Source organism: Aquarana catesbeiana, linkage group LG08 (assembly GCF_042186555.1).
Source record: "Aquarana catesbeiana isolate 2022-GZ linkage group LG08, ASM4218655v1, whole genome shotgun sequence".
NCBI lineage: Eukaryota > Metazoa > Chordata > Amphibia > Anura > Ranidae > Aquarana > Aquarana catesbeiana.
Window position 1 is genome coordinate 86,042,862 of NC_133331.1, and position 18,279 is coordinate 86,061,140.

The window sequence follows — 18,279 nt, forward strand, 5'->3', positions numbered from 1 at the left end:
GGGGTTCCTCTTAAAATCCATACCAGACCTGAAGGGTCTGGTATGGAATTTAGAGGGACCCCCATGTCATTTTTTTTTTTAATTTTGGTTTGGGGTTCCCCTGTGGGGAATTCCCATGCCGTTTTTATCAATGAACTTTTATGTGTATTGTCGGACCGGCAATGCAATAGCCGCGAGTAGTTTTAAATTACTTTTTTTCCTTTGAAATGTCATTTTGCTGTCAGACTGTTCTAAACATGGGAAACATGCGCCCCTTTACAGGCATACTATAGACACCCCCCAGCTATGAAATTTAAAGGGATATTACACTTTTATTGTTTCACTTTAAGCATTATTAAAATCACTGCTCCTGAAAAAACGGCCGTTTTTAAAACTTTTTTTTGCATTGATCCATGTCCCCTGGGGCAGGACCCAGGTCCCCAAACACTTTTTATGACAATAACTTGCATATAAGCCTTTAAAATTAGCACTTTTGATTTCTCCCATAGACTTTTAAAGGGTGTACCGCGGCATTCGAATTTGCTGCGAACACCCCAAATTATTCGCTGTTCGGCGAATTTGCGAACAGCCGATGTTCGAGTCGAACATGAGTTCGACTCGAACTCGAAGCTCATCCCTAGTGGTGGCAGTTTAAAGAGTTGATTGCTTAGTAACTGAACCCAATGACAATTGCTCTAAAACCCCATACACACTATCAAATTTTCTGCTGATTTTTTCTTTCAGATTTACCAAAACCATATAATATGAGGTCAAACCTTAGGCGTTTCAATTTGTATGCAATCAGGCAGGCCCTTGCACTACATGGTTTTGGTAAATCTGAAGACAAAAATCAGCAGAAAATCTGATAGTGTGTATGGGGCTTTAGTCTGTTGGCACTTAAATTTTAGTCCCCCAAGCGGGAAAATCTTTGTGCAGACTGAGGCTGAGGGTGCCATATCAGTGACAGTATAGTGTGAGGTTGATAAGTTGGTGAAAAGGCAGTGATCTGACCCACATTTGTCACAGTGAATGCTTTTTTAAAGGCAGGACACTAAATCAACAGTGGAAATGGCCAACTTTTTAATAAAGGCCTCCTGAAATGGATATTGCTCTGTAATCGGTCCAAAATGTTTTGGAGTAAAGTATATAATAGTTTATGAGAAGTTTTCCAGTCTCTGTATAGAATGCCTTTGTGTAAGGTGCATACTGGAAAGGCCTTTATAGTCTAGTCTATAGACTAGTAACAGTTCCAGTAGAAGCTACAGGCTGCTATTCAAATTTTCTTGTGTAAGCTATCACAAAATTTTTCATATCCTTTTAAATAATAATTTAGTCACAATTTGCAACAATCCCATATCTAGAGTAGTTAAAAAAATTCCAGTTCAAATAGCGAGCTCTACTCTGGCCACAATCCCATCTCTCACCCACCTCATTGATACCTATCACCAGGATACTGGGAGGTATGCATTCATAAAATTAATGACTAGTGGCAAAGTATAGTAAATGGAAATATTACCTAAAATCCCCTCTGTTATTGATTATTCTTTCCATGGGGCAATAAGGTGCTCCAGTTTCCAGAGCAACAATCTCTATTTGCTTGGAGATGCTTCCATAGGAAGTATTCACTTGGCATTCCCAAATACCCGAAGCATCTACATCAACGCTGGACAAAATTAGATCACTGCAAAAAAATATATATATATGAATAAATATCAGGATTCAAATGTTGCATAAATTACTGTATGATACAGATTCTAGCAATTATTAAAAATGACTAAATGATAACATTTATATTGGGCTCTGTGTAGTCCCCATGACCTGTACTAATTTTGTTACCCTCGGGTAAAGTACTTGTGGATGTTATGCATAATCTTTTTCTACTATAGTAATAAATCTCTTTTTGTATGTTTATGCTAAATTTTAAATAAACACCTCTTAAAAAAAATAACAAATACGCTATTACAGATCAGTGACTTATTCTTACCATTCAGACTGGGTTCAGATCCACATACCCAATGCTTTCTTTAACTTTTTGAATTTATGACCCCCAGAAACAAATACCAGCAGGTTAACAGGGCATGTATCTCATTCAATCAAAATATAATGCATTTTCATTTTCCATACATTTTAAGTTTTCCTTGTAATGTATATCTTAAATGAACTTCTGATGTGGCTTTCACCTTTGACATGCTTGCTCTTCTGTATTTGTTTTATTACATGTAGATTCGCCCCTAAAAATGACTTCTTGAAGCCCAACTCCAGTTATGAGATAAAAATAAAATATCCTTTGTGCAGCATTAGATTAAAAAAAAAATATTTTCACTGCAATAGTCACCTCCTCTCTCTAGCACTGTGTCGGGCAGAAGCCCCCCTAAGTCCTGCTGCAGTCACTGCACTAAGCAACATTTAAAGGGTCACTCCACTTTAGTGAAAAGTTAATTGCTAAACAAACTATATTGTAATTTAATGTTATTAAACGTTACCTTTCCTTTTCAATCTGAACCTGCTGTAATTTTCTGTAAAAATCAGTATTCAATACTTTACTAGAAATGTTATGTCCTGTTTGTGTGAGTGGAACACTGATTCTCCCAGAAGTCTGCACTAAGATACAATTCAATTTTTTGGCATCCTCTGCAACAGAAATTATATTTTTTAGTAAGATACCCCCCAGCAGGATTAACCTACCTCTAAAGGGACACTGCAATTTTCCTAATTAGAATGTTGAAAATGTTTTAGCTGATTATATTGACACAGACGCTCTGATTTAGGAATCAGTATTCCAAGGACATAGTTGAACATACAGCTTTTTCTTAGGAACAGAGAGAGGTAGGACGCTGCTACAACGTTTATTAACCACTTGCCGACCAGCCGCCATAGTTATATGGCGGCAGGTCGGCTCTATTGTGCAAATCGCCGTAGGTGTATGTTGCTTCATGCAATAGATACAGTGGGTGTGCACATGTGCCCGCAGTGCCGGAGCCAATGCACGTGGCCGGCATCCGCGATGTCCTCCGGCCACCAGCGATCGCTCCACAGAGAGCCAGAATGGGGATCTGTCAATGTAAACAAACAGTACACCGTCCTCTTGGGGGAGTACAGCATGATCGTCTCTTCCCAGTGATTAGCAACAGCAATGTCTCTGTACTCCCTGTCAGTCCTCTCCCCCCCAGTTAGAAACACCTCCCAGGGAACACATTTAACCCCTTGATCGCCCCCTAGTGTTAACCCCTTCCCTGCCAGTGTCATTTATACAGTAATCAGTGCATTTTTATAGCATTGATCACTGTATAAATGTCACTGGTCCCAAAAAAAATGTCAAAAGTGTCCGATCTGTCAGCCGCAATGTCACAGTCCCGCAAAAAATTGCTGATCACCGCCATTACTAGTAAAAAAAATAACCAATCAATATACGCTTATTGCAATTTTCTTTACCAAAAATATGTAGAAGAATACATATTGGCCTAAACTGATGAAGAAATAAATTTTTTTACATTTTTTGGGGGATATTATTGCAAGAAGTAAAAAATAGTTTTGTTTTTTTTTTTCAAAATTGTCAGTCTTTTTTTGTTTTTTAGTTCAAAAAGGTGATCAAATACCACCAAAAGAAAGCTCTATTTATGGGAAAAAAAAGAACATACATTTTGTTTGGGTACAACGTCTCACGACCGCACAATTGTCAGTTAAACCGACACAGTGCCATATCATAAAAAAATGGCCTGGTCATTAATAGGGTAAATCCGTCAGTGGCTGAAGTGGTTAAAATCCTTGCAAGGTACATTAATCACCCAGGGGAAAATGTTTTTTAGGCAACAAAAATGAAGTAACTCTAAGCCATTTCCAGTGAGTCCAGGGCATCCCGGGCACATGCCCTAGAAATGTATTGTTACGCATCTCTAGGGTCACAGTACTAATGCGCAAATTAGCTTTAACATTACAAGGACACTGCTCTGTGCAGAAGTAAAGAACACCAACCACTAGGAGGAAAAACACTGCTCACCATGTTACTGAAAACAAGATGCCTGGAAGAAAACTATATTTATTTAAAAGTAATATGCAGGTGTTAGGGGGTGCAAGGGGGACAAACAACAGGATAGGGAGCTTTGACCCAAACCTAAAGTTGGCTTTAAACAACTATTGAGATAAGAGGTCAACCACACCAGAAGAATGTTTTTTTCAATTAGTTGATTAAACGGAAAAGTATCATTTATTGTCAGGTCAGTGCAAAAATGGTATAGCTGTTAATTGCTTCTTATCTGCATTGTGGTAAATGTACAGTGCCTTGCAAAAGTATTCACCCCCTTTGGCATTTTTCATGTCTTGTTGCCTCACAACCTGGAATTAACATGGATTGTTTGAGGATTTATCGTTTAATTTACAGAACGTGCCCACAACTTTGAAGATTTTTTTTTTTTTATTGTGAAGCAAACAAATATGCACATTGACTTTTTCTGTTATTTTGTCCTAACTATTTACCCCCCAAAAGTAAATACTTACCTTTTGCGGCTATCACAGCTTCAAGTCACTTTGGATAAGTCTCTATGAGCTTGCCATATCTTACCATTGGGATTTTTGCCAATTCCTCCTTGTAAAACTGCTCCAGCTCTTTCAAGTTGGATGGTTTGCGCTTGTGAACATCAATCTTTAAGTCTGACGACACATTTTCTATTGGATTGAGGTCTGGGCTTTGACTAGGCCATTCCAACACATTTACATGTTTCTTCTTAAACCTCTCAAGTGTTGCTTTAGCAGTGTATTTGGGGTCATTGTCCTGCTGGAAAGTGAACCTCCGTCCTAGCCTCAAATCACACACAGAGTGGTACAGGTTTTGCTCAAGAATATCCCTGTATTTAGCAACATCCATCTTTCCCTCAACTCTGACCAGTTTCCCAGTCCCGACTGCTGAAAAACATCCCCACAGCATGACGCTGCCACCACCATGTTTCACTGTGGGGATGGTGTTCTTTGGGTGATGTGATGTGTTGGGTTTGCGCCAGACATAGCGTTTTCCTAGATGGCCAAAAAGTTAAATTTTAGTCTCATCAGACCAGAGCACCTTCTCTCCATATATTTTGGGAGTCTCCCACATGTCTTTTCACAAACTCAAAACGTGCCATTTTGTTTTTTGCTGAAAGTAATGGCTTTCGTCTGGCCACTCTGCCATAAAGCCCAACTCTATGGAACATGCGGCTTATTGTCGTCCTATGTACAGATACTCCAATCTCTGCTGTGGAACTCTGCAGCTCCTCCAGGGTTACCTTAGGTCTCTGTGCTGCCTCTCTGATTAATGCCCTCCTTGCCTGGTCCGTGAGTTTTGGTGTGTGGCCGTCTCTTGGCAGGTTTGCTGTTGTGCCATGTTCTTTCCATTTAATGGTGCTCCTAGGGATTTTCAAAAATGTGGATTTTTTTTATAACCTAACCCTGACTTGTACTTCTCAACAACATTGTCCCTTACTTGTTTGGAGAGTTCCTTGGTATTCATGGTAGTGTTTGGTTAGTGGTGCCTCTTGCTTAGGTGTTGCAGCCTCTGGGGCCTTTCAAAAAGGTGTGTATATGTAATGACAGATCATGTGACACTTAGATTGCACACAGGTGGACATCATTATTTCACTAATTATGTGACTTCTGAAGGTAGCTGGTTACACCAGAGCTTTTTATGGGCTTCATAACAAAGGGCGTGAATACATACGCACATGCCAATTATCAGTTTTTAATTTCTGAAAAATAGTTTTATATATATATTTTTCTAATTTTACTTCACCAACATAGACTATTATGTTCTGATCCATCACATATAATTTAGATTAAAAAAACATTGAACTAAAGTCACAATAGGTAAAAAGCCAAGGAGGGTGAATACTTTTGCAAGGCACTGTATGACTAGGAAAAGTAACCCACACACAAAGCTCAATAATTCCTATATCCTTTTATGGGGTTCTAGTGGTATGATACTCTTCCATAGCAAAATCCAGCAACTGGGGCTGGTTTAATAAAACCCAAGGCACTGTATACACAGCAGAAATATGTCACAGTCCTTGTACACACAAAATATGTTTTAATAACTGCGCCAAAAATAAAAAATAAAGACAAAATATCATATACCAAATAATGAACATCATAGGTATCTACAAATAAGACAATTTTATAATACTTACTATAATATTACAGACACAGACCCCTCCACATTTTATGAAAATATATGCCTAAAAAACCCAAGAGTAAGAAGCCTAATTTCAGAAATATACCAAAATCTAGTGAATTTTGACTCACAAGAGAAACTATCTTACAGGCAAGAATGGGAACTGGAATGCAACATATCTTTCTCTACTGAGGAATGGAGTGATAGCATTATAAACTTCTGCAAATGCTCGAGATCACTCACAGTAAGAGAAACGGCCATTAAACTATTTACAAAATGAAGACTATACCCCTAATAAACTGCACACCATTTTTCCATCAACTTGTTTTAGAGGATGTCCATCCTCAGGCTCCTTTTCCCACATTTTCTGGGATTACGATAAAATTTCACATATTTGGCGCCAACTAGAAAATTTAGCTTCAGCTATTTCTGACACTATTTCCTAGCATTTCCATACCACACATGAGATTTATCCATAAGATAAGCGTAGCGATTCACTGGTTAATTACTTTTCATTGGAAGTCATCTTTATTCCCTATCAATCAATTGAAAGTCAGATTGAATTCAAGTTGTCTCATGGAAAGAATTTTTCACACATTATATAACATTACACATTTCTACAACACAAAATGGGATGCATGGTTCAAACACGCTAAAATTCTCTTTCAACCCCAAATAACTGAACTTAGATTTTGGCAATACCTATGGAAGAATTTAAATACTCATTTATCATAATGATAATATATTTTCAAATGTTAAAAATGAATGTACCATTCAAATGTATATTATTTCATTAATTTTCATTTTATCAGTGTCCCCTTCTTTTTTACAACCAATACTTGTGTATTCAGGATAACAGAATAATTATTATAAAAATTATGTTATTACATGTACAGTATACAATAGTAGACACTTTGTCAGGTTACCTGAGTCCAGGTTACAGATGCACACCATTGGAGTCAGGAGTGCACCGCTAAGGTAGTGGACCCTACGGCTGACTGCTGCGGATGCAACTCTGGGTGGTTCAGGAAGGCAGGTCCACTGCAGACCAACACGGATCCCACTGGGAGCTAGAGTATAAGATTCCCCAGGGCGCGGAGTCTAAAAGCCAGCAGGTATTGCCAGAGCCTCTAGTGGTGAGGATGGAATGTGCTGCAACTGACTCTAGGTCGTGGCCCCCAGGGTCTCCCAGCTCATGCTCACGGTAGGCTACAGGAGAACAGAGAGGAAACAGCAGCCCAGGACAACAAGGGATAGTAAGGAGAAGCAAAAGGTCAGGGTGACTAGCAGACAAGGATAGACAGGGACCACGCCAAAAGGTCAGGGTCACAAGCAAGCAGGGATAGTCAAGAACAAGCCAAGATCGGTAACTGGAATCAGACGTAGAAGACACAGCAAGTCGAACACAAAAGCGAAACACACAATGGTTGATCAGCAGGGCTGGCTTGCAATGCACAGGTTAATATAGAGTTCCCTGATAGGGGCTGGGGTGGAGCCATGCTTTGAGGAGAAATTTTTTAAGCAGCCAGGTGAGAGTGCCTGGTCTCTTAATCTGCACACATGGAGAGGTAAGCTGACAAACCCTACTGCATAACCATGACACCTGTACAAACCTCAGGACACTAGGTTTTTTTTATAATTAATAGTTCTAATACATATGCTTTTTTGCACACAGCCCACCCTAAAAAAAAAACATAAGGAGTATAAAATGTACTTAGTGTACAGTGGTCAGGAGTATGTCACATAAAGTACAACATAGGGTCTATAATGCAAGGCTCGGGATTGAGTAATGTACAGAGTGCAGGGCCCATGGAAGCATAAGGGCCCTTTCACAGGGGTCAGTTTTTCAGGCAGACCTGATTGGACACTGCAGTCTCCTCTATGTCTGCTGACACCCGCCGCCATCCGATCTGATCCTGTCTGCTAAAAACTGATGGTGGTCCTATTTTCCATTCGTCCACTGGATCAGATCAGATGGAAACAGACCACCTGTCCATTACCTGATTTCCCCATAGAGGAGAGTGGGACTGTGGGACCTGTCATCCACCTGCTCAGCAGGGATCAGCGGAGCAAGGGATTCTGTTAAGCAAAAGTGCCCATGTGAAAGCGGCCTAGAGCAGAGAATCCAGGGCACAGAAGTGCTTAAAGCGGGACTTAACTGTATCTGAGCACCACAAACTTAACATTTAATTTTTAAGATTCAAAAATACACACTCTTAAAAATTCATTTTCAAGGTTCAAAGCAAACCAATCCATCCATTACTCAATGCTTTATTTTGTTGATAAATCACTTTGAAAAACACCTCCCTAGCTTTTCTAGCTATAGCCATCTTGAATCAGGGCAGCGGATTCATGTAGTATGTACTTCTTGGAATCCATCTGCACTTAGCTTGGTCAGGCAGGAGGGTGGCCTTAGCTAAAAATGCCCCACCTCTCTCCTCCAGATGAAAGGAAAAAAAGGGACTTGTTTGGGGACCTGTCAAAAAGTGTGTTTTTATTTTTTGCATGAGGTCATCAAGAATTAAAGTCTGATATTTATTTTTAGGGCAAACCCCACAACATTTATTGTAGGGGACCCCATTAACATCTATACCAGGACTTTACTTAGAATAAGGACCTAGTATAGAAGAAGAAGATCACTAGGCATTTAAAACTGCATTTCTTTTTAAATGTCAATTTTTCTGTAGTAGGCTGTACCATACAGATGTGTCACACCACAAGCAGGTTAAGGGCATGTATTGTACATGCATTTTTAATATTTCCCTTTCAGCTCTACCAAAATTGCTGCTTGCTTCCAAATATAATTTTTTTTTTTGCTCTGGTACATGTTCCCCAGGACAGTGTCCAGCCCCCTATTCCATTTGGTAACCTTGCCTATTAGCCAAGAAAATAGCCATTACTGTTTTTTAACATTCAGCTACCATTGCCCTAGTTGGAGTTTGAATTCGGCACCCATACTTTAGGAATGTTCACCAAGTCAGTTGCAAACGGAATCCAGTTACTTTCAGCTCATCACTACTTGGCCGAATTACCAAGCAAATATCACCTCCTGACAGAACACAAATTATTGCTGCCTGGTTGCTTAGGGTTAGCACAGTTTGCACACTGCTCTTTTCTTTACTAAATAAACTGGCCACAGTTCTAGAGCCCTTTTTTATCTTTCTCTATTCCATCCCACTAAGGTCATGCCTTCTGATTAAAGACAAGAAATACAATATATTGGCAGGTTCCTCATTCAGAACAGCAATCCTTGCTACACACATCACCGAGAGCTATAAATACAGATTGTGCTAACAAAGAAAGAGAACTTCCAGATAATTTGATCTGCAATATGTTTTTTTCTAAAAATGGCAGGCAGACAAATCTTAAATATAGGGGCCTGCGGCAAAGCGCCATCAGGCAGAAAATAGACGAGCCTCAGGAAAACAATTGTAAGACGTCAGAAATAAGAAAGAGAAATAATTCTGCGAGGCACTGGCCAAATGAAAGAGTTTTTTGCTTTTAATGCCATTCTGTTTAGCAGCTGATCAGTCAAGCATGTCCAGTTGTGTACTTCAGTGTTATTATGGTAGCGGATTGTTCTGTAGCAAAGGCCAGCACATAAAGACAAACTAATCTGTACTGTTAATTTGCATTTATAATCCAGTACCTTTTTCACATTCTGTACTTGCAACATACAGTATTTGCTTGTCATTCCTCATTGTTTCTGTTATATTCAAATTACATCTCTTCCTCTATTTTCATGCTACTGTGTGCATCAGACACAGAGATCTAATTCATATAATCTTACATCCAATAGTGACGTCTCCCTTCACTGAAATGAAGCCCTATCAGGGCCCCTTTAACATGCATTGCATTAAGGCGACCCAATCATTTTGAATAGGCTACCAAAGTACCAAAAACCTGACCCTTTTTTTTGTGACATAGTGCACCACGATGTATGGTTAGGAGTTATTGTGCAATGCAGTGTGCTACAATGCAGGTTCATTGCATTAGTGTGTTGGGGTGCAATTTAGAATGAAGTGCCTTGGAGTGCCATTTACAATGAATTGCACTACAATGTACTAGTGTGTGCAGGCTGTAGTGCCATTTACTAAAATAAAAAGCCCAACTCAAGCCTAATCTTTTTTGTTTTTTATTGATGTGTCCCCAAACGGATTCCCTGTGCCTCCTGTCCCAGAAGCAGGGGTCACAGAAACTAAAAGCGATAGATAATATCTTCAATAGATATACAGACAACAACAAAAATACTTTGTTTTTTAACATTTTATGGTTTTCATGTAGTTCGCCCGTAAGGGCCACTGGAAGATGACTGTTCCCAAAGGTTGCCCTGAACTTTCAAGCCTCCCGACATCTCTGATACCCTGGGTTCAGACATAATTCAAAGAAAGAATACAATTGCAAAAGACACCAGACTGTAGCAAAGCAAATGAGTATTTTACTAAGGATTTTAAGTCAGCAGAGAGAAAGGAATGTTAATGCAGATATTTTTCCAATCTCAAACTTTAGTCTTAGCAAGTATACAGAGAGCATACAATGCAAGGGAAATCACAAATAAACAGTAATAACCAATAGGCTCTATAAGAACCTATGACCCCAGGTATAAAAGGGAGGAGAAAGACCTTTCTGTGTAAAGCCGCTCCCTTCAAATCTTGATGCCACAGGCCCAGAAAGTAAACATCACAATTTATAAGAACACTATGTAAAGAATGTGATGAGCAATTTCTGAGTAAGAGTTCTCCTTAATACATACAGAGGTTATAAACTGAGTCTTCTATGTGGGGAAGGGGGTGGGGAGTAGGAATAGAATAGAAGCATAGATGATCACAATCTTCAGCTAGCTCAACAAGGGCCCAGAGAGGTTGCTATGCAATGGCGACCAGCAATAGTAGATAGCATTTACATAGTGTTCCCTACTAGAAACTTTTGTGTAAAGAGGTGGGGTAAAGGTGTCTGCATGCAATGTCTTTTGTAAGATTTACTCAGGGTGGGCCTCTGCCCGCTCTCCAATCCTGATGATACCAAGTCTCAGGGGAATAGGATGTCCTGGAACAGACTCTTGAAGAATCTGCCACCAGTGAAGGGTGCCTGGCCATGCACCTAGTGACACAGGGATTCGGCTGGGTTTGTAACGGTGACGATGAGAGTGACCACAGATAATCACTCAGCCCACAGGGAGCAGGGGATTTTGACCTGCCTGCAGGTGTATGGCTCACTCACTAAATACTCTCCACGCCATCCAGGCTACTGTGCCTGCTCGCATCCACCTGAGCGGGTGGGCCTCTGCTCTCAGTTGAAGGCCGTGATCCCAGATGTAGCACCCTGGTGTTTAGGCAGGGTTGCTCACAAATTTAGTTTACCAGACAGTAAATGTTCTGGTTAATTGTTAGAAGAGCCACTGATCCCTCTCTAATTCTGGAGTTGCTGCACCTTATCTCTTCTGTCAGTGGGTGGCACTGTTGCTGGTGACATTAGACGGCCAAGGGCATAGCAAGGTCAAATTATGAATGGATGGGGTGTCTCAGCCAATTGGCAGGGGTTTCTTTAGTCCCTTGGCCTGCTGGGAGAGCCTATTTATTTGGGGGGAGTCAGGTTATTGGTGTTCTGTGCCACCTGGACGGCTGTCTGGGTGGACGTGTGTTATGTCGTCCTGGGTTGCTAGGCCAGAAGCTTTCGGCCTATCCCAGGGACATCTGGCTGCTAGGCTGCCTGAGGCCTATCCAGGGGCAGTAGAACCAGTGTAAGGTTGGGAATGCAAAATTGGAGTCCAACCGAGTTACAGAGGTTCAGCTGGACAAGGAACTAGTCGTGGTCAGAGGTAAAGGAGAAGCAGTCACCACTAAGAAACCTGCAAGGCTAGTTAAAAACACCTGAACATATTCAAAAAATACGGGGGTTTGGTCACACTATATGGTCATATAGTGCTAAGCCCACTTACTGCGACAAAGTACCCCGAATTAGTGGGTCCTACTGTAGTAATAGAATGGAAGATCCTTTGTCTCAACCATGGGAGCTGAACTCCTCTATGTGGGAGAACTGAAGGGGATACATCCTATGCACTGGTGGCCACTAAATAAGAGGTAATGAGGAGGGGGAGGGGTGCTCCAGCCCAGAAAACCTGGTCAAGGTCTATTACAATATACAAAAACATATTTGGGGGGCACACCCTACAATGCGTTTAAATTCAAGATGGTGCTGCCATAAGACCTACAAACAGTACAAAATATTTTACAGCGCACACATTCAAGAATGACATTTCCTGCAAGGCTAGTTAAAAACACCTAAACATATTAAAAAAATATGGGAGTTTGGTCACACTATATGGTCATATAGTGCTAAGCCCACTTACTGTGACAAAGTATCCCGAATTAGTGGATCCTACTCTAGTAATAGAATGGAAGATCCTTTGTCTCAACCATGGGAGCTGAACTCCTCTATGTGGGAGTATGTGCGCTGTAAAATATTTTGTACTGTTTGTAGGTCTTATAGCAGCACCATCTTGAATTTAAACGCATTGTAGGGTGTGCCCCCCAAATATGTTTTTGTATATTGTAATGGACCTTGATCAGGTTTTTTGGGCTGGAGCACCCCTCCCCCTCCTCATTACCTCTTATTTAGTGGCCACCAGTGCATAGGATGTATCCCCTTCAGTTCTCCCACATAGAGGACTTCAGCTCCCATGGTTGAGACAAAGGATCTTCCATTCTATTACTGGAGTAGGATCCACTAATTCGGGATACTTTGTCACAGTAAGTGGGCTTAGCACTATATGACCATATAGTGTGACCAAACCCCCGTATTTTTTTAATATGTTTAGGTGTTTTTAACTAGCCTTGCAGGAAATGTCATTCTTGAATGTGTGCACTGTAAAATATTTTGTACTGTTTGTAGGTCTTATAGCAGCACCATCTTGAATTTAAACGCATTGTAGGGTGTGCCCCCCAAATATGTTTTTGTAACCACTAAGGAACCATCCACCTTATTACTGGAGACTACTGTTAGTAAGCCTGAAGAAGTACCAGAGCAGTCTTCTCACTAGCTGGAGACGTGAAGAAGTGGGAATGTTTCAGCAGGTGCCAAGCCAGGGACCCAGTGGGTTAGCGGGGGTGACGCTTGAGGAGTATACAACGGGTTAGCTGTGGAAGAACTCAGAGGATCCAGTGGGTGGCTGGGATCTGGAAGTCTAGTGAGAGACTGAGAGATCAGTGATTGAAGACCTACAGTGGGAAACTATGAGATAAGAGAAGAACCGTACTCTGTTACTAAGCTCTATGTGTAAAGATCTTTGGTAACTGTTAAAAGCTTAGTTGCCATAGGATACAGCGGTCCTGCCAAACAGAGGTTGCATGCGGCTGGAGGCTTTGAACTGTATAGCTGTTTGCCTATTGTGTTTCAGAGTCTGCTAATTGTCATTGCATCTACCTAAGGGTGTCCTGGCCCTAACCACCTCTCCAACAGTTCTTGTTAAGAGACAATAAATCTCTTTATTTGCATTTCAAAACATGACTGGCGCCCATCATTTCATCTTGCATTACACCCACCATGCCTGCTAACCCACTCTGTGAGGATGGATGTCAGCTCTTCCTGACTCTGGAGGTTACCATCAGGCCCCTAGGGGTCGGGGCCATTGCTACACAAGAGAAACAGCTCCTCCCCGGATCAGGCTATTTATGTCCTCATCCAGCATTCCTCTCTTTCCAGCGGGCTGGAACTTGTAGTCTGCAGCAGCACTGGCTCCATGTTAAAGAATGTCCCACGATGACACAGGCAGACTAGCCAGCGCCTGACTACATTCATAATAAAGAAAAGCTAGGACAGCACATTGCAATACATACAGAAAAGTGCAATGCCGATTACATATTTGTATGCATTATTAAGGGTTATACAGTATATACTATGGGGTTATTTACTTAAGGAAAATCCACTTTGCACTACAAGTGCACTTGGAAGTGCAATCGCTGTAGATCCGAGGAGGACATGCAAGGAAAATTAAAAAAAAAAAACATTTTAGCTTGCACATGATTGGATGATAAAATCAGCAGAGCTTCCTCTCATTTCAGATCTTCCCCTCAGATTTACAGCGATTGCACTTTCAGTGCACTTGTAGTGCAAAGTGGTTTTGCTTTTCGTAAATAACCCCCTCTGTGTTTTTATTCTATTACTGTAAGAATATTTTATTGAGTTAACAAAAACACTTTTTTAGTAGAGTAGGGAAAGTTAGACCCTCTGAGACTTTTAGTTCTTTCATTGCCTGCTTGTACAAATGACCCCTGCACCCTTTATTTCATGTCTTGGTTTCACAAGGATAAAAAGCATGAGAAAATCTTCCCAGGGGAGTTAACCTAGCAGAGATTTTAAACCGTCCTCCCTTTTCCTAAAAATAGAACATTTTTTCCCGGAGTTGGATATTCATAAAAATATCTTAACAAATCAAAATTGCCTACATGGTATCCATACAAAAATGAAATGTGTACTTTGTGTTACATATGTAATAAATGTCTTTTTTAATGCAACAAATATCATTATTTGAAGGTATCTGAATCTTATTCAAGCGTTACATCGCCCACTTGATAAATAAATAAAAAAAAAAAACACAATGCATCATTAGCTTCACAACATGAATTTGAAAGGATTTATTATAAATCTCTGTTTTTCCGAGAAGCAATTTCCTATTAATCAAAAATAAAATGAGAAACGCTTCAGTCCGTTTACGATGCCGAGTATGAAAATAGCGCAAATCTGTTGGGAGTGTCTGTGCCATGGATTAATGAAACAAATCTCATTTTCTTGTTTTTTTTCCCAATTGTTGAGGGATAAGCAATTGAGCTCATGAGTATGCATAATCATTTGCCTTACACAAGAAGGGAACTTTCACCTTAAGCATTATGTTTTAATCCATAGAATGTCAAGAAAATCAAGAATGATATAAGAAAGAGAATGCTTGAATTGGTAGAATTACTGAAACAGAGTTCTTTGGTGAAAGAAAAAATATCTTATTTTGCATTGCTATATGGTGCGGAGTTCAAGCATACCGGTGATCCAGTAATAGACACTACAAAGTCAAGGAGTAGGATAAGGGAGGTAGACATTGCACCTGTCTTTCCAGTACTACATTTTATTTTATTTTATTTTATATATCTTAGAATAAACCTGCCAGGTAATCAAAGGTACTAGAAAATAGCAACACTATGAAATACAGGTTCTTTGTGGTGGCTAAAGACCTGTTCGGTAATCCTAAAGATTTAACTTCAGCTTTAATAATTTATTTGCCCTGTACCTGTAGGAAGAAAAATGCAGCTTCATGAGGAAAACTACAGCAGCTGATATAGGGCAAACTGAACCTTTAATACTCCACGTGGCCCTCTTTCTCTTTACCTAAAAGTGTTTTGTTTTTTTTTGTTTTTTCTTAAAACCCTCATTTACTTATCTGAATCAGAAATTATGCGATACAAAGGGGGGGATTTACTAAAACTGGAGCACTCAGAATCTTGTACAGCTGTGCATTGTAGCCAATCATCTTCTAACTTAAGCTTGTTCAGTTAAGCTTTGACAATAAAACCTGGAAGCCGATTTTGCATGCTCCAGTTTTAGCAAATCCCCCAAAGGGAACAAATTCATCTTTTTTATTGCCTTCTTCGGGGGGTCCCACCTCACTGTGTGGTGACATGGACACTTCACATAGGCTGTCCATCAGTGGGGTCATCAAACAATCCTGAAAACTCCACTAGCATAATGGCATCATGATGAGGGATGGAAACAAGAACATGTGGTAGGCCTAGTCTGCAGCAATGGATCATGGTTTTTACTAGCAGAACAGGTGATGCTAAAAAGAAAAAAAAATAGGAACTGGGTGTTTTTTTTTTTTAATGCATATTCATGGATATAGTTGGGTGGGATGTGAGGGATTCAGAGGAAGGTTGATGAGCTGGAGGAGGACTTTGGAGTATACCTGTCAGAAAAAAAAATACGTAGGCTGCCATTGCTGGCCTCCATCTAAGGCTAGTTGCCCCTCTGTGTCTTGCTAATGGAAAGGCCATCTACTTTTAATCCTGCATATAGATCGGAATAAAGATCGGAAAACAAATCTGCTCCAAGTGAACACTATAGCAAACTTTTTTGCAGATTTCTACCATTCTTTTTTAAAATTTTTGAAATTGCTATTTGATTTAGGAATAGTGAGGTCAACCCATATTACATTCACCTGAGTAAATCAGGTGATCTAATGAAAAAAAAAAATGCAGCTTTACTTGCATCCATTAAGCAAGGAGAAGACTTAAGATGGGTATACACTATAGGAAAAACTCGGAAGAAAAATTCTGTACTTGGAACGATCATTCAATTTTCGTATAGTGTGCACACCTTTCTGAAGGGACAAACGCTAAATTTTTCTCATACGCGAACAGAACGATTTTCGTTTAATGTGTGCGGTTTTCATACGAGAAAAATTGGATGCGAAAAACTGTACATGATCAAAAAGAATAAACAACAAAAAAAAGCCTTTGTGGTACGAGAGTGTTTTTGTACAATTAGCACCATCCTTGGTCTCGACTTGCTGTGAAACATCGAGAAAAAACTGACGTTTTTCTTTTATAGTGTGTACCCAGCTTAAAGCGGAGTTCCACCCAAAAGTGGAACTTCCGCTCATTTATCTCCTTCCCCCTTCCAGTGCCACTGGCACCTTTTGGAGGGGGGGAGCGGATACCTGTCTTTGACAGGTATCCTGTCCCCACTTCCAGGAGTCTTAGCCGTGGCTGTTGACGTCACCGCTCGGCTCCTTCCTTCTTCCCCCTGCCGCCGGGCCAGTAGGAAAGCGCAGCGGGTGCCTCACGCATGCGCAGTAGGTACCCGGCGTGAAGCCATAATGCTTCACTACTGGGTTTCCTTACTGGCTTTGGTGGCGGCAGCACCTGACAGCTGAAACATCAGCTGCGGTGCAACTTCGCTGGACTCCAGGACAGGTAAGTGTCCTACTATTAAAAGAACACATACTGCAGCTGCTGGCTTTTCATTTTTGCATTGGTGGGTGGACCTCCGCTTTAAGGGCTCATTCACACACACAGTCCGGTGACCAGCGTTCTTCACACTGGGAAACACCGGTCACCACTAGGGCACATAGGAAACAAATTGTCAGCGTTTCATTCACAATGCAACACACCGGGGGTGTGTAGTGCAGTGCAGTAAACTGCAGTATGGCCTTGAACACACCATGGGAAGAGATGTGAATTTTTCTGGACCTGTTTCCGCAAGAACACAAAGAAAACAATTGTTCTCTATGTACCCTGTTCATGCCACATGACTGGTATCATCAGCAGATTTTTTTCTACGCAGAAATCTGCAACATATAGGTAATATATGTGACATCAACATTGGGGTGTGAACAGGGCTACCCTTGCAGAGAATTTATGTTGCATATTTCTGCTCAGAAAACTCACATGACAGCAGTGTTATGGTGTGAACAGAGCACATAGAAAACAATGGATTTCTTTGTGTCCTTGCAGAGACCTCTGTAAGTCAAAGCTGCACGTTTTTTTCCATCAGTTTTTATGCACTTAACTATTAGAAAAGCAGAGAGCCAATCACACACATGAGATTTTTGTCTATACTGTCTACAGAACACCCCCCCCCCCCCCCCAAGGCTGCCGTGTTGGTGAGACATTTGACTATTTGATCATTTTAGAAAATTAGAGGATCTGCTGATAGAAATGGAAAGGCTATTTCTGTAACAGAATTTTGAATGGCTTGTGTCCTATATGGGGTTTCTCTTAAACCCCTTCCTGTCAACTGTACACATATATGCGGTCTTACTGAGGTGGATCTTCTACGGGACCTCATATATGGATACATGCATTTATGCTGGGAGCACACTGCACAGCGCACTCCCAGCACACAGACTGGCCACTCACCAAAAGTCCTGAGACCACAAGTCTCAAACTAATGATCCTGGTTCCCAGTCACAGTGATCAATCACTGTACATCCATCCCCTATGCGTTTTCTCCTCTTGAATGGAGAAAAAGATACATTGAATCTTTTTCTCCTTGCTGGAGAAGAAAAGAAAGAGGTAGATCAGGGTTTGATCTAGGTCAGTGTCAGGGTCAGAATAAGGATCAAGCCAGGAATCAAAGGTCAAGGTCAGAGTCAAATGTCAGGGTCATTAACATCAGTG

General features: G+C 40.7%; 1 protein-coding gene across 4 annotated transcripts in view; it reads right to left on the minus strand.

The window, feature by feature from the left end:
- ADGRA1 (adhesion G protein-coupled receptor A1) overlaps nt 1–18,279 on the minus strand; it is a 1,332,527-nt gene that overhangs the window by 963,651 nt on the left and 350,597 nt on the right. For all 4 annotated transcript variants that reach the window (XM_073596079.1, XM_073596078.1, XM_073596080.1 and 1 more), the window contains one exon: nt 1,496–1,660. In XM_073596079.1, the coding sequence (XP_073452180.1) occupies nt 1,496–1,660 (165 nt within the window). The remainder of the gene's footprint in view (nt 1–1,495; nt 1,661–18,279) is intronic.